This window comes from Alexandromys fortis, unplaced genomic scaffold (assembly GCF_014885135.2).
Source record: "Alexandromys fortis isolate MF-2015 unplaced genomic scaffold, M_Fortis_MF-2015_v1.1 scaffold_16, whole genome shotgun sequence".
NCBI lineage: Eukaryota > Metazoa > Chordata > Mammalia > Rodentia > Cricetidae > Alexandromys > Alexandromys fortis.
The window spans coordinates 12,967,387-12,989,248 of record NW_026067893.1 but is presented as its reverse complement, the minus strand read 5'-3'; the positions used below and the strand labels follow the sequence as shown (position 1 = coordinate 12,989,248).

At 50.6% G+C, this 21,862-nt stretch overlaps 1 protein-coding gene across 4 annotated transcripts in view; it reads left to right on the top strand.

Annotated features, from left to right (window-relative positions):
- Positions 1 to 17,838, top strand: part of Cnnm2 (cyclin and CBS domain divalent metal cation transport mediator 2) — a 141,967-nt gene extending 124,129 nt beyond the window's left edge. For 3 of the 4 annotated variants that reach the window (XM_050146256.1, XM_050146245.1, XM_050146266.1), the window contains 4 exons: positions 44 to 137; positions 3,632 to 3,697; positions 11,693 to 11,877; positions 12,448 to 17,838. In XM_050146256.1, the coding sequence (XP_050002213.1) occupies positions 44 to 137; positions 3,632 to 3,697; positions 11,693 to 11,877; positions 12,448 to 12,657 (555 nt within the window). In that variant the 3' untranslated portion in view covers positions 12,658 to 17,838. Of the gene's footprint in view, positions 1 to 43; positions 138 to 3,631; positions 3,698 to 5,737; positions 5,852 to 11,692; positions 11,878 to 12,447 lie in introns of those variants that run through there. The other variant, XM_050146272.1, reaches the window with a different exon arrangement.
- The last annotated feature ends 4,024 nt before the right edge of the window (positions 17,839 to 21,862 follow it).

Here is a 21,862-nt window from a genome sequence, read left to right as displayed (position 1 = left end):
TCTGTGCAAATCACAGTGAAAGTCCTTCCGTTTCTTCCCGCAGGGGAAAGTGGAAGTAGAAGCTGGGAAAGAAGGTATGAAGTTTGAAGCAAGTGCTTTTTCATACTATGGTGTAATGGCCCTCACAGCCTCTCCAGGTGAGTGCTTCCAGCCTCGTAGCACAGGACCACTGCAGGAAGATGCAGCCCTCCTCCCTCAGCCCTCCTCCCGTCAGTCCTCCTCCCTCAGTCCTCCTCCCCCCTCAGTGCCAGTCCTCCTCCCTCAGTGCCAGTCCTCCCGTCAGTCCTCCTCCGTCAGTCCTCCTCCGTCAGTCCTCCTCCGTCAATCCTCCTCCCTCAGTCCTCCTCCCTCAGTCCTCCTCCCTTAGTCCTCCTCCCTCAGTCCTCCTCCCTCAGTGCCAGTCCTCCTCCCTCAGTCCTCCTCCCTCAGTGCCAGTCCTCCCGTCAGTCCTTCCCGTGCCCTGCTGGCCTGTGTGCTTTACTTTAACTTGTCATCGATGAGTCCTAGAGACAGAGCTGTGCACGTAGATACCTCCACAGGTTTCCATGCACCGAACACAGCTGTGCAGACCTAAGGCCCTCTCACCCTTCTGCGTCACTGCCCCCCTCTTTGAACTGTGTGAATGGAACTACAGGGAATGGAGCGGGTTGAGTTTGTCTCCCCCTCCAGTGCTGTGGTCATGTTCTGTGTGGTGCTTCCCCCTGTGTGAACACAGAGCACCGCACTTGCCTGACAAAGGAAGGAAGGTTTATATCAGGTGATGGTTGTGCGATCATCATGGCAGAGAGACTATGGTGTCAGGAGCATGAGGCAGCTGTGACATTGGGTCCACAGGAAGCAGGAAGGATGGATGCTGTGCCCAGCTCACCCTCTTGTTCAGTCTAGGACATCAGGCTATGGACGACATCCCCACACTTGAGTGTGTGCCTTCTCCATTAGCTACATCTCCCTGGAAGTGCGTTTCCATGGTGACTGTAAACCCTTAGACCAGCCATGGAGGGCTGTTTCCTGTGAAAACTGTCTTCTAGTGGGTGTGCACACTGGGGTCTGTTGAGTTGCTGCTCAGCTTCAGCACTTCCTACAAGTTCAGTATTTCCCAGGGCATCCCCTGTGGGAAGTGCTCCCTATCTCCACCCACCCAGAGCATCCCCTGCCCGTCATGGGAAGTGCTCCCTATCTCCACCCACCCAGAGTGGCCCCTGCGCAGCTTAAGAAGCGTCCACCCTGAGTCTAAGTTGTATATCATAGCTATTCTGGGGGTTTTCTGCTGCATCTTCCTGAGGATGAAGGAGTTTGCTGGTGTTTGTGGTGTGGGGGTATGCCATGGAAAATTAAGTTCTCTGAGATTCTAGGGTGCCTGAAAGGTGACCTGTCCCAGCAGGAGTATCCTCATCCAACTCTGCTGTGCTCCCAAGCCCTCTGGCTCTAGCTACACCACTGCTTGCCTTCTCTGGCCTGGAGCAGGTCAAGCAGGTAAACAGAGGTGCTGGAGTGCCACCTTGTGGCCAAAATATAAAAGAGCATCCTGTACAAGGAAACCTTCACAAAGTCCAAAGCTAACCTTAACCCACCTTACCGGGAGACTGTCAGACTGAAAAACTCCTAACAGGAATGGAGACCTTCAGGGAAGTTTGTCTCTGTGACACTGGTCTTCCCTGTTGTCCCACTCGGCAGTGTGGCAGACTTAAGGATGTCACCATCAGAAAGAAAGCCACTAACATCCAGATCCCTTGCTGTCCTGTGCGGGTTTCGCAGTCCTAAGGGCACGCTGTCCCCACATGTGAATGTGGGTCTGTGTGAACATTCCTACTAAGTCTTTGTTGTGAACTTGGGGTCTCCATTTCCACCGCTTGGTGACCTGGAGAGGGGTTTGTGACTGGGCGTAGAAAGACCCGGGTCACGGCCTGAGATGCAGGCTGTTTGACATTGAGAAAAGACCTTTGGTGCCCTGTAGCTGGGTGGGTTACTATGTATACAGTGTGCTGTGACCCTTAAAATGGATTTCAGAAGGTGGGGGCAGGAAGAGCGCTACAAGTTCCAGGTCAGTGTTGTCTGCTTTGTGAGCTTTAAGCCGTAGGTCTACATAGCAAGACCTTGTCTCAAATGTAAAAACAACAGCACAGCCACAAGAGGAGATGCTACGTCACAGAAAGGCATTTGCGCTGAGACTGCTCTGCGACTACGTGCCTCCAGTTAGCCCAGGTTCGCGACCCACACCTACAAGGTGGCCCTGGAAAGAAATGAGAGCAAAACATCTTTGCTGATTTCTGGAGAGTTAAGCCTAAACCCTAGCCCAGCGCATATTGAACCATAGTGTAAGGGAAATCCCACTCAGAAAATGCCAGCAAAAAGGCCAGGGTGATGGCCATACCTCTAGTGCCAGCACGTGGGAAAGGCTGTGGGAGGACCACGAGGTTTAGGCTAGTCTGAGCTATGCAGTGAGTTTGGGGCCAGCCCCAAACTACAGGATACCTTTCAAACTAACCAAAACAGTAACAACAAAAGCCAGCAAAGAGCTCACGCCTCACCAGAAAGCCCTCACCGTTCATGTCAAAGGCCTCTGTGTACTGAACCTCATGACTGGGCTCTGGGGCAGTGTATCCATTGAGATGTGCAGTTAGCACAGGTTTGCCACATTAAGGCCTGCCTGGGTCTGATCAAGTTGTGGCCCTGGTGAAATGGCACCAGCAGGAAAAGGCCATTGCCCCCAAGACTCGGGACTTGAGTTTAATTCCAAGATTCACATGGTGGGAAGAAAATCTGGCTCCTCCAAGTTTCCTCTGTTCTCCACATATGTTCCATGTGCAGTGAGCACAGGTACACGTGTGTGCACATGTACACAAATAAGAGTGTTCGTAAGCTGTTCACCAGGGAAACAGAAGCAGAAAGATTCTCTTAAGTTTGAGCCCAGTCTGGCCTACACAGCAAGTTCTAGGCCAGCCAGGGCTATATGTTGAGACCTTTTCTCAAAACAAAGAAATGCAAAGAAGCCCGTGATCTGGGCAAAGCCTGCAGCCCTTGGTTCTCAGGACTGTGGAAAGGTATGTCCTACCCACCATGGCCTGCCCTCCGGGGTTTCCCTGTGGTGGGGCTGGTCTCCCGACTGAGTGAACAGCTAGGAGCCTCACCTCTGCCTGCCGTTCTCGGGCAGTCGGGGTGTGGCACCCTATACATTTGCCTCTGCTTTGAAATCTGAAATCATTCCAAGCAATTCAAACACCAGGCCAAAATTCTGAAACCAAGAATAGCAGGGAGTTTGGTAACGGAGGGCTCACAAGGTTCCCTGGTGAATGCTGGGTGAGGCTTCGGCCTCTTCTTAGGGCCTGCACCAGCTGCTCCTGCGGATGGATGTGGCTAGTGTGACTTGGGCCTTGAGAAAGGTTTGTCTGGGGGCTGTGGACCCCATTTGGGTATTGGGGGTTTCAGAACTTTTCAGAAGAGAGCATACTCCCTGCCTTGCTCTTCCTGGAAGTCACTTGTGTCTCTTCCATTGCACAAGACCACAGGGCTCCGGCACTTCCGGGTGGGATGCTCATGTCAGCGAGATGCTGTCCACTCCTGTCCCTTGGATGTGAAGCCCCCCCCCCTTCTGACTTCAATGCCATCTCACCGTGTTTTTCTCCATTTTCAGTTCCTTTGTCCCTGTCCCGAACCTTTGCTGTCAGCAGGACAGAAGTGTTAGCAGCAGGCTCTCCAGGTAATTCTGCATGCTTCCTCTTCGTAACCCCGGGAAAGCCTGGCCACCAGGGCCACACACTCTATTTCCACAACACTTCCTGTTTCCTGCAGCCTGAAAAACGCTCAGGTTGCTAAGAGGGGGCTGTCCAGGAAAACATTAGCCACAGAGGGCTGGAAAGGAACTCTGGCCTAGGAACCGTGGTGACCGGGGCACAGAGAGTCACTATGGTGACCGTCCAGTGCTTTCTGCCCATCCAGTCTGCACTGGCCTGGAACACTCAGATCTGCCCCAAGTCTTAATCCATCTTCAGCATGTTGTGAGAAGTGGAGTCTGTAGAGACCTGAGGGCCTCAGCCCCCAACCCTCAGCTGCTCCCAGGGAATCCATTTGGACAAAATCTTGGGGGAGTATGGGTTTTCTTGGCGAGTGAGAAAAAGACTGCACGCATCCTGCCTTAGGGCACTTGTTCCTGAGCTGACTGGTGTATTTCTGCCTTCCTCAGACAGAGGGCCCTGCCGCTCAGGGCCGGCCTTTGCTTTAGACTTAGTGTCCTGCGCATTCCTGACCAGCTGCAGATTATCTCCCCGCAGGAGAGCGTGGCCGTGCCCAATATGCCCAACGTGCCCATCAACTGCAAAGAAAGGCTTTAATCTTTCTTTAATTAAAATTGCTTAGCCTTAACTGAGTTTATGGTGAACACCTGTAATCCCAGCATGCAGGAGTCTGAGGCAGTGGAATCAAGGGTTTAAGACCAGCGTGAGCTATGTGTATAGGGAAACCCTGTCTCAAAGAAAGGAAGATTGTTGAGCATCTATGTTGGGAAATGCAACTTTTCTGTGTTGCTTTTCCCCCATATAGCTTGTAATTTTCAATCTGACTGATGAACTTTATATACGGTCTAACTTCAGCCAAACTCTGGAGTACTCTAGGAGGCGACACTTACAGAGGAAATTCATTAAGATTCCCTTTGGTCTGCCATCAGCCAGTGTGGTGGCCCACACGTCTAATCTGTATTTAGAAGGCCGAAGTGCGCAGATTGTCACACGGTCAAGGCCAGCCTGGGCTACATAGTGAGTTTGAGGTCATAATGGCCACGGAGTAAAACCCTGACTTCAATGATAGCTCAGTTACTGAAATGCTTGCTGCAGGAGGAGGAAGACCTGATTTCCAGTTCCCAAAGCCAGCCTAGTAGTGTGTGTTTAATCCCAACACTGGGGAGGTGGAGACTGCAGGACCCCTGGGCTCACTGGCCAGCCAGCTGAGCCAAATTAGTGGGCCCCAGGTCCCAGAGAATGACACTGCCTTAAAAAAAAGTGGACACCCAAGGTTGACCTCTGGCTTCCACACACATACACACATCATACACGAACACATCCTCTCTCTCTCTGCTCTTAGGGTCTGGCATAAGATATTCCCAGTGCCATCTGACTCAAACCAGCCAGCACACACATGCATTTATACTTTTATTTTATTTGTTCGTGTTTACTGTTTGTTTAAAAAAGTCATAGGGATACTGAAGTTGATGACTCTTGGCCAAAGCCCATTAAAATTTGAATTTTACTTTCTCTGTAGAATTTGAGATTTCTTTGCTATGCCTGCTCCAACTGGTCAGGTATAAACAGCCCTGCCTTGAAGGTCCTGGCCCACAGGCCTGCTGACATTACAGTAACAGCTACTTCATGAGTGGGTGCTAGACTAAGCCAATGACATCTAGCCCCTTCCACAAGGTCCCTATGGCTGCAATGTCACTATTGTGTCTGCTAATTTCCTGCCGAAACAAAGGATTTCTGGGTAGGCTGGATAAAATAAACCAAATCAAAAAGCCAGAAAAACAAAACACAACAATGCTGAAAGGCTTAGCCATTTATTTGGTTTTCAGATAGGGTCTTAGCCTTGGCTGTCCTGGAACTCACTATGCAGACCAGGAAGACCACAAACTCACAGGAATCCCCCTGCCTCTGCGTCCTGAGTACTGGGACTAAAGGGGACACAGCCATGCCTAGCTTGACAGGGTCTTGATTTTGGTTTTGTTTCGTTTTTGAGATGAGGTCTCTTGTAGCCCAGGCTGGCCTCAGACTTGAAGCTGCTGTAGCACTGAGGACGACCTTAAATTCAGGCCTCCCTGACTTCACCTCCCCAGCACACCATTGTGGTTAGGTGCCCCCATGCCCAGGTAAGACCAAAGTCTCATCTTTAACGCTGTCATGAAATCTGAACATGTAAATTTGACAGCAAAACATGAACTTGGGTGGGGCGGCTGCTCCTGCCCCTCTTTGTGGGTTCGGGTCCTCTGTGTCTCACTGTAGCTAAGTTTGAGTTGCCGGGCTGGTGCAGGGCTGCAGAACAGGGTTTATGTTATGGAATGCACATATGGACCAATCTACAGCTGGAAATGTAGCCCTTTATTTATCTCAAGGATTTCGGCTAAAGGATGTGAATATGTGCTATTCATTTTTTTTTTTTAAGCTAAGCAAGCTCATTGGAGGTGACATTGTGGCCCAGAAAGACATTCGTTTCAATAGATTAAAGCCTAATATGAACTTTAGGGGAAAACAATAAAACCAGCATTTTCCCTTATTTGAAAGGTAAAGTTACCCATGAGGGTGGGTGACTATAAATTAGTTGTTAGAATTCTTAATTCTGTTAGGGCTCCCAATCTCATCCTATCCACTAGGCTTCTGTTCAGAACCAGCATCCACGTGAACGCCTGGTTCTGGAACAGAGCAGTTAAGGCGTTTGATACCCTGCCTATACAGCCCCAGTGTTAGAGTTAGGCTTAGAAACGGGGGGGGAAGAGAGAGGGTTTAATTTACCAACAAACATCACTGCCTCAGTCAAGAACTACCAAGCAAAGATTGAGGACAAGAAATAGAAACTGCACTTGCTGCTCACACCCACAGCATGTGCAAAGGCGGCTGGTGATGCTAACTCGGAGAGCCTGTGCTTCTAGCCTGTCCCCACTAAGTGTGTGCAGAATGCTGCATCTTCTCCATTTGTGCATTCTGGGCCACGCCCATCTGAGTGACTCGCATGGTCCTCATCTGGGCATCATCTGATCATGTGACCGCCATGATGACAGGAAGACCATGGGGCAGCGGTGAAGCTGCGTGGCTCCCATGCATTACAGAACGAGTGCTTTGAAGCCACGAGACGGAGAAACCACAGATTCTGCTCTGAGTCAAAGTTGAGCAGACATCCTTGATGGACATTGGTGGCATTGACCGCTGCGGGTCAGAGTTTACACATATGGTCCAAGGTGACTGCCCACACTTAGTGTAACATTCCTCTCTGTGGACTTGGAGAGGTGCTGCTCTTGCAGAGGACCTGAGGACAGCAGCCTCCACCTGGAAATGTGAGGGCACTCGCAGAAATGCCACTCCGCACCCAAGCTGGCGTCAGTGTTTCATGAGCATTGGAAAGTCTCACGGGCATTTTGACTGCATGTGCTTCAGTTTCTCAGCAAAAGTGGCTTAGAAAACCCAGACACAGATCTCCTGCAGCGTGGTCACGTGCACCCGCTGGAGCCAGGGCAGTCATTAGCCCGCATCTCGGTGCAGCTCCGCGCTGGAGGGAGGCGTCATCCCCATGCCAGCACCAGAAAAGCAGCCACCACCTCTTAAGCGACCTCGCTTTTGTATTTTCCTCTTTAGTTTTCTAACCAGCTTTGCTGCCATTACTCCTGCTTGACAAAGCTGGAAGAGCAAAGTTGCATCCAGGAACCTGGCATCACAGTCCCTAAAGCTTTCATGTGGGGCCCAGGAGATTGCTCAGTGAGTACAGGCCTCTGATGCGGAGCCCGATACCTGGGACCACCTGTGAAAGGAGCTAACTGCCCCTCACAACCTGTCCTCTGGCACACATGCCCCCCAAATAAGAGGGATTTTGCCACTTTTTTTTTTTTTTTAAAACTCAATTGTCCTCTGGGTGGAAGCGAGGGGTCACAGATTTTCCTGGCCCGGAAACTTAAGCAGCTTTTCTGACAGGCCATCCCAGCAGGCCTGGCTTCGGCTCATTTCAAAGATAGCACATGAAATTCCGGTTCTCAGCCAGGTGGTGGTGGCACACGCCTTTAATTTCAGCACTTGGGAGGCAAAGGTAGACAGATCTCCGAGGTTGAGGCCAGTCTTTCTATAGAGTGAGTTCTAGGATAGCCAGGACTACATAGAAAAATCCTGGCTCAAAAAAGCAAAAGGACATAAGAGGAAATTCTGGTTCTGGCATAATAAGTGTGGCATGTTTTATCCAGTTCCATTTCGCTCACTGGTCAGCCACAGGGACGTGAACATAGGGCACCCATGACAGAACCTGTGTCATCACAGACCACTCTCAGGAGTGACATCCATCGGAGTGACGTCATCTTCCAGGCAGCAGTGGGCCTGGGTGCTGGGTCGGGCTCACTCACAAGAAATCTGAGGGTTTGATCTGGCCGACTGACTGACTGACTGCCCCGACTCTGGAAAATCCAATGTATACAAGTAGCATCCGCCAGAATTCAGATGGTTGCTCTGTTGGGAAGCCGCACTGGAAGGCCTCACCCAGAGCTTCCAGTGTGCACACCGCTAGAAAAGGGCTCTGTGAAATTCTTAGGATTAAAAGCATCAGTGACTTGAGCTGACTCCACTATCCCTATCAAGCCGCAACAGGAGGACAGTGCTTTTAGCAAGAGTAGCTAGGACTAAAACGACTCCATTTTGGAGGCAAACACACCCTCATCGAGCGGGCAAGGCTCCTGCCTGTGCTTCTGTGTCACTTTAGAACACTTTGTGTACTCCGGGTCCTGCCTTCCCACTCAGATCTTGAAATAGTTCGAGGCTCCCCAGACCCCTGCTTACGTCAGGAGTATTGCCTGGAGGACAAACTTCCAGCAGCTTCTTGAGAAAACAGGCGGCTTCCATCAAAGAGCAGCAAACAACCCCAGAAAACCAGTTAAATCTCTCCCCGCTGCCTCCACCCCGCTGCGGAATGGCTGAGCTGTCACCGGACTCCAACTCTCCCTCTTACAATAATTTTATGATAACTTTAAAAATGATTAAACTTTCCTGGCAGCCTTTTGTGAGCAAAAGTTGAGTCTGTTGGAATCGTAGGCAGATACAGTTTCTCAAGGCCTGCTGCCTTCATATCGAGGAGGCTGCAGCCAATGTCGCTGGCCTTGTGGTGAGAGATTATTGCTGTTGCTCTTAAGATTCTAATATTGTCTGTGAGAGCTGATCAGCGGCATTAAAGTCATAAGGTACGTTCCCAGACAATCGTGTCGGCCCGTGGCTCTGTAGAGTGGGTACAGAGAAGTGGTCTCTCCAGACTGTGGTCATGCTGGCGGGCAAAGCAAGGGATCCACCACGCACACATGCACAAACACAGTGCAGGCATATGCTCACACACACACACAGAGAGAGGGAGAGGGAGAGAGAGGGAGGGAGGGAGAGAGGGAGAGAGAGAGAGAGAAAAAACAGTGCTCACTGACAGGAAGCCCGGAAGAATTCAGGCCCCGCCCTCTTCCTGGAGGTCTGGCCAAGAGGCAGTAAGCCTGCCCGGTACCTGCCTTTAAAGCCTTGACTCCTTTGTACTGTTGGGGCATCCATCTTCGGCCTTCTAGTCGAGGAGTCGCCATGATTCTCCCGCTCCAGACAGATGCAGGTTAAGATCCTCCCTGGTAAGCCAGCTCGTGGGCTACACAGAATATTAGAAATGGGTTAGAACAATATGTAAGAGCTAGCCAATAAGAAGCTGGAACTAGCCGGGCCAGGCAGTGTTTGAAAGAAAAAAAAAAATAAAAAAATAAAGCCTTGACTCCATAGAAGTAAACACTGTTTGAAAAGATGTGTGGGAACATGTGGTTCGTTCTGAAACCTGGAGGGAGAGCCACAGAATTCCCTGTTCAAAAGAACGTTAAGGGCTGTCATGACAGGTGATGTCGTGTGGAAAGGCCTGATCCTGAGGCAGAGGCACGGTGGTGAGGTCTGGGAAAAGCTAACGTCAGTGTGGCACATTTATCTGGTGCTCGCTGGATGTCACGCTGTGCTCAGTACTTTCTGTCTTCCTTTGAACCCTCAGAGCACACGAGCTGGGAACACTGTACTCATCTTACAGATAAGGATGCTGGAGCTCAGCTGATTTGGGTTATGGGTTCAAAGTTCTCCTCTGTTAAATCTAAAGCACTGGTTATTAATGTGTGCATTCTCTCAGGAGGTGGTAGGAGGGGCTGCTGAGTCAAACCAGTGGGCAGGCGGCCCTGTGAGCTGGGACAGGACATGACGGTAGACATGGAGCCTGTGGGCAGGCGGCCCTGTGAGCTATGACAGGACAGGACAGTAGACATGGAGCCTGTGGCCTGGGTTGCTGGTACTGACGTTTTCTGCCCTGAGGGGATGTTTATCAAGTGGGGTGGGTGGTGGGTGGGCTGAGGGTTTGGTACCACTGTGAGGGGAGGAAAGATTCAGGGGAACCAGTGCTTCAGCTTCTTCAGGGCGGCTTCAGGTTGCTCAGTGGCACTGCGCACGCCTGTCATTTGAGATAGAACTAGATGGTGACCATGGTGATAGACTTTTCCACAGCTGACAGGTGGCACTAGCCACAGGCTGCCTCTTCCGTGGGGGCATCAGTTAAGGACATTGGAAGATGGGTGAGTGGGTCCCCTCTATCCTGGGGCATTCTGCAATTCAGAGCCCATTTAATGTGGGCAGCTGTGGATTGCGTTGGGTGGGCTACTCAGTCTAGGGGTTAGTAACCCACCCGCAATCAAGTTATTCCAGGGTCTCGGAGGGGCGCTACCTGGAAGGGAGTGAGCTAAGACAGAAGAAGGAGACCAAGCAACTTTGTCAAGGCCTCCGTTTATTAGGGACGGGTTACAGTTTATATATGGTAAGGGATGAGGGGCAGGGTACGGGATCTCGCAGGCCGCGTGGTTCCGGTCACGTAGCTCGGTTACATTCAGACAGACAGGCCAGAAGTCACAAGTGGCCACACCTGGTTCCCTGGATAGCTGGAATGTGAGGCGGGTTGTTAAGATTAGCAGTTAATTGAGTGAGGGGCAGGTTTTGTCAATAGAACATAACTATGGGTGTGAGGTTCTCTGCAGACTCCCTAGAGTGATGGTTTCTGTAATGATTGTTAGGGGGGAAATGGCTCCTGACAGGCAGCCAGCTGTATCTGCAATAGTTTGTTAAGCGTCCTCGGTGCAGAAGTAAGGTTTGTTTGTTTGTTTGTTTAGGTGTTTTGAGACTGGGTTTCTCTTGTAGCCCTGGCTGTCCAGGAACTTCCTCTCTAGGCAAGGTTGGTCTCAAACTCAGAGATCCACCCACCTCTGTCCACCACGTCCAGCCCAGTTTTAGCTTTAACACTGTTTATGGCTAAAGCTACATGGATGGGGGCTGGAGAGGTAGCTCAGTGGTTAAGGACACTTGTTGCTTTTCCAAATGACCCACATGGCAGCTAAAAATGTTTACTCCAGTTCTAAGGGTCCCACCCCCCTCTTCTGGCCTCCATGGGCACTGCGTGCAGTGCATAGAACATTTACAATAAAAAGCCGTGAAGAACGTTCTCTGACAGCGAGAACACAGCTTCTCCTGCCCTGAACACTTGTTCCAGGGAGCTCACTGCCAGACATTGTAAACAGACCTGTCCCTGGTTTCATCGCCTTGTGTTCTTGAATTCCCAAGGCACCTTGAGCTGCTGATGGATAAGTGGCAAAGGCAGAGGGACTGTGATAATTAGTTTTGGCTTCTAGAAAAATAATAGAAGAGTCTTTTCTGCTCCTCATTAGTCTCAGGCAGCTTCCGTGTCCCGGGCCTTTTCCCAGCCCCACCTGTGTATCTAGTGATGTTCCCTGTGAGGCGGGCCCCCAGCTCCTGAGCCTTTGTCTGCCTTTCTACCCAGACCTGTCTGTCACAGCTGAGACCCACGTAGCCTGCGGGAGGGACATGGTATGTGCTTTTGCAATTGCTTTTTATTTGGAGTAATCACTCCCCATTGGCTATATCTACTGTGCTTTAAAAGCTGAATCTTCTCCCTCTTCTAGGTGAAAATAAGTCACCTCCTCGCCCCTGTGGCCTGAACCACTCAGACTCTCTCAGCCGAAGTGACCGGATTGACGCCATGACACCAACCTTGGGGAGCAGCAACAACCAGCTCAATTCTTCATTCCTCCAGGTCTACATCCCTGATTACTCAGTACGAGCCCTCTCTGACCTGCAGTTTGTCAAGGTGAGCGGGGGAGGACGCGCTGGCTGGATCCCGCAGGTATCAGCCACATCCCTGACAGCTGGTCCAGTCCCCACAGGCTTCCCCTGGGCTGTCAGAGCACCCTGCCGCCTCTTAGGGCCCATACTGACCTCAGTTCCATGCCATGAGCAGCCATGAGCAGTGAAAGCAAACACGGTCTTGGCAGGGGGCAGGAATGGAGATGAGGGAAGAGCCATTCTCAGAGCTCTCAGAGCCTGCAGCTGGTGGCTCTGGCTGACCCGAAAAGCGCTCTGAGGTTGCTCCGGAGACAGGTTCTTCTTAGTCTGAAATAGACACCTACTGGAGCCTGCGATGACCTTAGCTGATGGACACTGACCCCACTTTTCTCAGATCTGAGCGTTAAGAGGCAAGATGTAGGAAGGGTCCCAGTGGTGAGAACCGACTTGACCTTCAGCACTGCCCACTTCCTACTCAAGGACGGTTCTCTCCGAGAGCTCTGGGGTGCTGAGATTGTGATGCCGTGTAGGAGACAAGAGAAGCTAAAAATAAGTGTTGTCTCAGTGTGTTTTCTGTGTCCTCTTCTGGTCCCAGATCTCCAGACAGCAATACCAAAATGCCTTGATGGCATCCCGGATGGACAAAACTCCTCAGTCTTCAGACAGTGAAAACACTAGAATTGAATTGACTCTTACGGAGCTGCATGACGGGCTGCCGGACGAGACGGCCAACTTGCTCAACGAACAGAACTGTGTATCGCACAACAAGACCAACCACAGCCTGCACAGTGACGGCGCCATCTAGAGCCCCTCGGTCCCCTCGTCCGGCCTCCTGGCCTGTCTGACCATGACTTCCACTAGTGTGAGCTTGTCTGCCATGCTGCGTCCTACAGCAATGAGACCAAAGACTTTGCCCCTTTCCCTGGAGGCCGCAGAGGACGGCAAGCTGCGGAGGACAGCATGGGTGGGGATGGAAACTAGACACGTGACATCGACAGCTGGGGCATGGCTTTCAAGAATTCGGAGACAAACTTCTGCCCAGATAGAATCATGTTTATTTTTTCAGTACTTTTACCATTTCCTCCCTTCCTCAATGTGCATGAATTTAAAAATTATTTCGTTTATTTTTTTTCAAGAGATCATGTTTTTTGTTTTTCAAGTGTCTTTTGCAGAGTTTTAAGTTGGTCTGTCTGAGCTAGCTCTGCTGTGATCCCATGATGTGACCCTAACAGGATGGACTTGCCCCTTGAGTGGCCTTCCTTGGCCGTCCCGGGAAGGCTATCTTTCCTCTGTGTGCCGGTGGGTGTCGCTGTCGAACTTGATGGATGAATGAAGAAGACCATGTCACTGAGGAACGTGCCAAGTCTGTCGTCACTGTGGGTGTTGGCAGAAGCTGCAGACACCCCTGTGCATATAGTATTTCGAAAATATGTTCAATTGTGTCCCTTTCCCTTAGGAAGGGCTAACGTTTGCTTGGGAATGTGATTTTGCTCCCACCTTAAGGAATTTTTATCACCAAAATGAATGTTAATGAATTTTAAACCCATGGTTTATCATTGGCAAGAGGCAAGTTGACTTCATCCACAGTCCTGTAACCTGGGGTGGTCTGGGGCATCAGCTGAGCCACCCCCCACCCTCTCGGCCCTCACTCTTGCTAATCCAAGCCGCTGCTACAGGTGCCAAATGGAAACTTTCCATGGGGCTTGAACATGTGGCGTGGCAGCTACATTAGTTGCCTCTTTCCCATGGGGATCTATGTGTTATCGGAATGAGGCGGGGGTGGGGTGGGTGTGTACTGTTTTTAATAGAAGGACAAGGGATTACCTGTCTCACCCCTTCTTCCATAGAGCCAAGTGCCCCCTCCATCTTGTCCCTGGACTGTAGGGCCCAGAAGTGGCAGTGGTCCAGCAAAGATGCCTCTTGCTTCAGAGGTGGTCAATGCCAGAGAGGCTGTCATACAGCCAGAGTCAGTTGGACCCCAAACAGATCCAGAAACCAAATGTGTGTTGTGAGCGTTTCATGTATGTCCCTGTCTTATTTTAATACCAAATTTACCATGTGTTGTGAAATTCCCGCCAGCGGGTACTGTTTGGGTGACTGATTCCTTAACTAGTTTGTTTGTTTTAAGTGGTTACCTGTGTTTGCTGGCGATACTCATACACTGAAATGACCTCCTGACCGTAATGTTCAATAGGATTCTCACTACCCAGGTCACAGCTGGAGAAGAGAGCCTTCCTGTGCCCAGGTTTCCTACCCAAGGAACCCTAAAGCTCACCATCAGCCTCCTCCCTCAGGTAGGAGGTCTGCTAACCCCACGCTGGGCTCTGGGAGGGTAATGTGTTGGGTTAATCTCCTTGTAAATAGTTGGTGAGTCTAGAAAACGTGTGTGTGCGCGCGCGCGTGCGTATGTACTGGGAATGGCACCCATGGCCTTGGGCGTGCTTGGCAAGTACTCCTGACAGCTACACCTGGGTCCGGGCCTCTGGTGCCATGTCCACTGACAGTGTTACCCCTGGGTAGAGGTAGTAGTGGTCCTGAAGTGTTCTCAAAGGGTGCCGTGCCTGACAGAGAAGGGCTAGCTTCACTTGGTGGAGGGTCATTGGAGTGACCTCCAAAGGATCTGAGTGATACCTAACCTGCCACTTTGGGCAAGGGTTCCTACCATATGGAACCCCATACTATGGCACCCCCCTTTTCAAACACATCCAAGTGAAAAAAAATCCATTTACTAAGGACCATAATGTGCACAGATGCAAACTCTCTCAGTTTGGCCAGGATCAGGGCCCTTCCCTGAGGCCTGGGGAGCCAGGAGCCCAGCACACCTGCCTCAGACAAGCCTTGCTGCTGGAGGGGCCTCTGCGAGAGAAGCATGCTTGGTCCCTTTTCAGAGCGGCACTGTTTGTGGACCCTAGAGACGTGGGAGTCTAGGGAGCTGAGAGAGCGTAGTCACCACCTAGTGTGGCAGCTAACTGTAGAGTTCTCTTAGGAGCTGGGGAGCGTGGTTCTCAGAGACCGAGATTGTAGCCACCAGCTTTGTGTTCACTTCTCATTAATGATCTCATTACCTTGGAGTAGTTACTCAGTTCTCATGACCAGGAATTCAGAATAGTTCCTCCCTGGTTCCCGGGTGCACAAGGTAAACTGGCTGTAGTTTCCGCTGCTCTGCGGAGAGTTCCCGACCTTCAAACGGCTTGTGCTGAGTGATCAATTCTTCAGGTCCCCTCTGGGGCAGCAAAACTGTCTCGGCTAGGATGGGCATATGCATACCATCTGTGGCTGACCCCACGGCTTCCCATCAAGACAGATGGGCACGTAATGGATTGGCCATGTACAGGGTTCCTTCCTTGTAGCTCTAGCTGTAGTCCCCCAGGCTGCTGTGTGTGCAAACGTGGAGGTAAGGCAGGCAGGCAGGCCAGACTCGGGTTGCTATGGGCCTACCCCCTGCTCCATGATGGTATCTGGAGCCACCGCTGCCAGCCAGAGGACAGGGCAGCCTGTGTCAGATGTGGCCAGGATGGCCAGTTTAAGTGAGGGTCCTTCACTCTGCTGCCCTCTGTCAGGCAAGTCCAGACCCTGGTAATTAAACTCTTGAGAAAACAGAATCCTGAAATTTATACATGAGTATTGGGGTGCTAGTCAACTAGATTAAACTGGTTCTTAATTTGAAGGTGCCTCGTCTTTCATACTCTGTATGGGCGTGACTGACCTCACGTGAAGGGAGCTGAGCCTCACACCACTTTCTCATGTCAGCCCAAGAAACGTGTGCAGCGTTCAGTGCAGAACTTCACACTGATAGGAACACTAACTGTGAAGTCTCCTTGCCATCCCCAGCTGTACGGATAAGGACTAGCTTTTCCAAGTCTAGGAAAACATGGCAGGTCCAAACGCATTTCCCTTAAGAAATGGAGCAACAGGATTTTAAGTTAAGCAGGGACCGTGAACTTCTGCCCTCAAGTTATTTGGGTTAAGGAGCAAACCAAGTAGGTGCTGAGTGACTGAGCCTGTGTCCTGGCTAGTTACAAACTCATGCAAGCACCTCTGTCCTCCTCTGAAGGCTACGAGGGATCTGTGCCGTCACCGTGCCTGGACCCAGGGGATGTCATCTCCCAAGGGTGAACCCAGGCAGGTTAACTGGTACAGCGCACACACCTTGTTCCCGTGAGGGCTGACGACTTACAACTCCCTAGTGGCCTGGCAAAACTCCCCTCCTTGCTGCCCGAGATGTGCTTTTCCTGTGAGGGGCTGATGGCTGTTTTAGGCATGAGGTACCAGTGTGTCCTTTCTTACGGGAGAATCAGGCTCCTTCCTAGGCTGTTTGCTTCCATTCTGGGCCTAGGATTGTGGTGCTTCTGTGCAGTACTACTGGGTAAGTTGTAGGCTAGCCCAGAATTGGGAGGAATTTAGAGACGTATAGGGAAGTGACTGGGGGGCAGGGGATGTGGAAGTTTTTCCATACAGATTTATCAATGAGCAACCTACTTAGTGGGTTTTTATACCTCAGGGCCATTTACTTGTGTCTGAGTGGCTGATGGGGAAGATGAACTCACTGAGGTTCACTTGCTTCCACCTGAGGGATGAGTAGTGCTTCAAGGCTGAGCCTGCGTCAGCTGGTTCCTCTTCCTGGAATCAATGCTAACTTCCTGGCTTTCCTTCTGGGGAGTCCTGTTGCCCACCAGTCAGGAAGGGGCAGTCTTTCACAGCAGCTAGTGAGCAGCAGGGCATCTGTTTCTTGGTTCCCTGTGGCTGACATACCAGAGCCATTGGGGCATCTCAACTGCGACTGTTTTAAATGCCTTCTGATGGGGACTGCCAGGCGGTACTTGAAGCATTATCAAAATGGCAGTAGAGTCAGGTTCCAGGTGTTCGTGTGCACACAGCTGCGGGTCAACAGACAGGGTGACTGGGTGCTGTCTGGCCTCCCTTGGAAAGCCCTTCTGATGCTGCACATCTGATCCACGTGTATTTACTTAGGGGGCTGGATTCTTGCAGAATCGCTCTACAGAAAACTATCAAAGGGACCTAGTAGACCTGAGTGCCTGCTCCTCTTGGAGGCTCAGGTTTCTTCCATACAAACAGCTGGGCCCCTAGAACAGAGGGAAGTGGGGAAGAGTGATCTCTAGACGGCCCTGCCTAGCTTCCGATTCACCACCACCCATGCCTGGTCTACTGTGAACAGTCTATCAATCCATTGACTTTTCTTATTTTTGCAGTCCTTTAAATCCACAAATGTATATGCTTTGTTTTATATTATTTATTATGTACATACATCTCTACTGTTAGTGTACCATCTGTGATTAAGACACTGTTTTGAAGCCCCTCATCCATGGAGCCCAGGGTTCTGTTGTCCCTTATTGGGTGAGAGGGTGGTGATTTTTTTTTTTTTAAGGAAAAAAAGACTGCACTGCTGCTCTTCCTCCGGCTTCTCTCATTGCCCTACCCCAACCCACTCCTGATGGCCAGTATCTGGGAGGTAGGTGGGGGCAGAGCTTCTCACGTCTTCACGAGTTACTGCGGATTTGTTTCTTCCCTGTGTGGTGGTAGGTGTGGCTCCTTCCTCATCACTCCCAAGCCAGATCGGTTTCCTAGGATTGCAGAACCTGTCTGGATCATGGAAGCTGCCGGCGCTTTTAGGTTCAGAGCATGTCTCTTCCTGGTACCATGGCCCAGCTACCAACATCCCCTTGGGCCTACAGCCAGCTCCGCTTTGTCTGATGACCCCACCCTCCTTAGCTGTACCCACGGCTTCACGGTATACATTTCATGCTTCTGAGCAGTGGCATCAATGGAAAGCTAAACAAGCGCAGGTCAGGTGCACGGGCTTCACAAGCTGACTGTCATGATGGACGCGTTTATAATTAATTCCAATGTTGTAGATTTACAATACCTATTTATTTTGTACCAATTTATTTGTAAATCTTGTGATTGTTTTTAAAGGTTTTGTTTATTTCTATTCTATTTAGATAAATGGTTTTCTGTTCACCTCCAGCAGACGTTGTGTCCCTCTTTCCTCTGTGTAACAGCCATGCCGCTCTTCAGCCGTGGCCTCCTCCCCGTGGCTTTCCTGGTGGGCAAGCCTGGACTGGACAGCTCCAGGGGATCTTTGGACAGGCACTGCAAAGTCTCGTGTTCACACACACACAAGTTGAGTGCCTCCAAGTTACAGCCTGGTACAGCTGCTTCTGGGAGTGTTCTCCTCCCAAGAAGTGAGGTCTGCTCCCATCAACCATTCCCTAGAAAAAGGTAGGAGCCACTCAACTTGCTGTAGACACTAGTCGCCTAGTGACACACAGGAGCTAGGCAAAAAGAAAAGCTAAGTTTTCCCTGACAGTGGTGCCAGGGTTCTGTGTGGGCCTCTCAACTGGCTCTTAGAGACAAGAATGGCTGTGTAGGGCCTCTCACCAGAGGGGGAAGTTGGCTCGTGGGGGAGGCACCCTCCACTGACATGAGACCACAGGTACAGGGGCATTAGAGGTGCTTCTGCTGTCAACCCCAGATCTGTTCCTTTGGTCCCTCCCGACTCTGGTGACAAGACCCACGGCATCTTCTGGCTGAACTTCAGGTGTTTGGTGATCCACTACTGGGCTGCCCCTTTCTGGAATCCTTTGCTTTACTTCCTCTAGTTTACATTCCAGACAAGCCCACCCTCTGATAAGCCTCAAGTGGCCCCTCAGAAGGCCTTGCTATGCTGTACTCTGCTGGGCCATGATGCGAGGCGTTTTACTTAGCACCTGTCCTGTGTGGGGACATTTCAGTGTAGTGTTGACAAGACTGGCTTTAACACCTTTCTCCTGGACCATGACTTCCTGAAGGGGAATGAACGTCCTGCAACCCTGTGCCTGTCTGCCTCTCCCCAGACTCGGCCCAGAGCAGCAGGAAAGGAAGACAGCTGCCACACAACCCTCAGCTACCTGCTGTGGCTGGGTTTTCATCGGGATGAAAATGCCAAGGGGAGTGGAGGGAGTTCTAAGGAAGCCGTCACACCTGTGCCGGTTCCTTCGCGCCAAGTGGCGAGACCTAGCCTGGCACCGGCCTCTGGCAAGTTTACTTTCTGCTTTTTTGCAGTGCTGGGGATCAAACCCAGGGCCCTTTCACATACTAGGTAAGTGTCCCCACCTATTTTTGTGACGCTCCTCATTAAGCCCAACAGTTTGCGCAGATTAGACCGCTGACTTGCTCTTTTGCTATGGGATTGCTTCATTTTCCTGCCGAGGGCCTCGGTCTGTGCTCATATTTCCAGGCACAATGCTGAGGAAGTCGTAGGCTAAAGGAATGTTATGTGGCCCTTGTCATTTGTGCTGGCGGATGACCTGATGATGACATGTTCCTGAGGGGAATGAACGCTGGGCTGTGGGGAAATACTTCCTGCTGTTGTGTAGAGGCTCTGAGGGACTGAGAAGGCGGGAACACCATGCCCACGAGTCCAAGGTTAGCTCTACTGAGAGCCTCTCAGTTCAATGCCAGGAAGGTTTGCTTGGCAAACTCTCGGGACCTTGAGACCTCAAGGACGGTCGCTGTCTCCATGGGGACACAAGCTTGTTACCTCAGCCCAGTCTCCCAGGTCTCAAAGAGTGTGTCGTGGAACAGCTCCCTGCTCTGACTCTAGCAACAGGATGGAGCTTGGGAACCTTCCCGTGTGAAGAGACATCAAGTGGCCAGGCTCAAAACTGGGCATTTTAAGTTGGAAAAGTTATTTAGACACGTGGCACACAGATACACGTGTCTGCGGCGGTGCTCCGTGGAGTCAGGTGGAATCTTCCACTGTGTCTGAGAGGAACTTGGGGGGCCGTGTGCACTCACACACCACTTCAGTGGGGATGTGTGCTGAGGCGACCTCTGGGGAGCAGCACGGCAGCACTTTGACAAGCCAGCTAACCTCCCAAGGCTGCCGTGATACCCACGGTCTGTCGTTGACTGACAACGCTGGTGTACCACGTGGCTACTTCTATTTCTCACAATTTCAGTGTTTTCTCAGACATGTCACACTGCTGTTGCTGAGAAATGAGGGAAAGCGGTGAAAAAAGCTGTGAATTTTGTAAATGAATATTTTTTCTACATGATCTGCTTTCTGCTATTTCTGGACAGTGGTGGGATGGTGAAGTTCTGTTTTCCTGTGAGTGGAGGTGTGTGGCAGGCTGTGTGGCTCTGCGGTCCCCATGGAGGAGGGTGTGGCGGGCTGTGTGTGCATCATATATACGCCTCACTAGCAGTGCACTTTGTTCCATCTTGGATAAGGATTTTAGTTTCAGGCATCCCCAAATGTATGGTTAGAAACTTTCCTCTGAGGAAAAGCTGTAGGAGGAGCTGATGTCCTAGTAACAAGAAGGAATGCCATGAGAAACTAAGTACGGAGGCCCCAACTCTCAAGCCACAGGGGGAATGGAGCTGCTAATCTTAAGGCAATGACTTCGGCATGTCATTTTCCCACCATCAGAAAGAGGTTAAATAGTTTCCATAACATGGAATGTGAGCAAAGTTCCTGTCCTAATACAGACTGAAACATGGTTGTTTATCCCAGGCTATTCATGGTGAAGAAGTGGAGGGTTTTAAAATTGCCCAAGAAGCCTTGGAAAAATTGCAGGACTTTAAAGTTGTTAAACAAATAAGTCTGATTTAGAAATATCTAAACATGGACAGGCTCCTTTTAAATCTGAGATGTAACTGCATAACTTTTGTAAGTGGCTTTCTAAAAACAATGTGACTTAGGGCTTTGTAGTCAGTCTATTTAAAACAGAATTTAGAAAGCATTTTAGAGTAGCTTGAAGGGGGGCGGTGGCTTACTTTATAGATCTCAGCAGACCTATGCTTATGGTATTCGAAAATCTTGGATCTAAAACAAATGCTGAGCTTTCTGTGCTTTGAATGGTTCCCGAGATGCTCATGGGGAAGTGTGCACCAGGCAGTTGCTGCTCTGGCAGTGGGACCCTGCACACTCAGGCTTCGAGTTCAGTCTAGCACTGAAGAAGGGATTTTTGAAATCTGACGTTCTACAAAGCCTGAAGACTAAGGCGCATTTTCAGAATCCTGGGAAGGGTGCTCAGGAGTGATGCAAGGCCTGCCATTTTTGTCATCTAATTCATTCAGGTTTAAGAAAACAATGGAGGTGGGCATGGTGGCACACGCCTTTAATCCTAGCGCTCAGGAGGCAGAGGTGAGTTTGAGGCCAGCCTGGTCTACATAGTGACTTCCAGGACAGCCAGGGCTACACAGAGAAACCCTGTCTCAAAAAAAAAAAAAAAAAAAAGGAAGAAAACAGAAAAGAGCAATGGCGAAGTCTAACTATTGACAACAGAGAAGTCACGTTTTGTGTTCCGAGATGTCCAGTCACATGCAGACTGCTGGCACACACTGACCAGGGAATCACCTGCTGCTCCCTCATGGAGCCCTAGCTCGTCAGCAGACCCTCTGCTGATCCTGAGGAAAATGCAACTCGACATGAAGTCTCCACTGTGGGCTCTCCAAGCAGTCTCCCTACGTCAAACTGCTACGCACACAACACAAACAACATAAGAAAGCAAAGCAGAGCGGTGCCCACCTCTGCTCTGAAGGAAGCCTAGGAACGCACTGCTACCAGCAAGGTGACTGTAGCTGTCACATGCCACAGGCATGACTTGGGCTGGGAAGCTCTAACCCGTCAGCACCAACTTAAATGAGAACAGGTAGGAACTAGCATGGCTATGATAGATCTGACTGGCCTGGGTATGTTCTAGATACCAGTCAGAACACATGGTACTTGGTATGACTTACTTTAAGGCCACAGTTAGCGAGGCTGTGCAGCCGCAGGCCTTGGCTAAGTTGCAGGGCTGTGTTCCATACCTATTAAAGGATTAAAGCTGGCTTGCTTTAATGGTAGAGCACACCTTTAACCCTGTTGCCCAGGAGGCAGAGGCAGGCACACCTCTGTGAAATTCAAGGCCAGTCTGTTCTACAAATGGAGTGAGTCCCAGGGCAGCCAGAGCTACATAGATAAACTTTATCTTAAAAATAAAATTAAAAAAAAAAAAGCCAAAAAC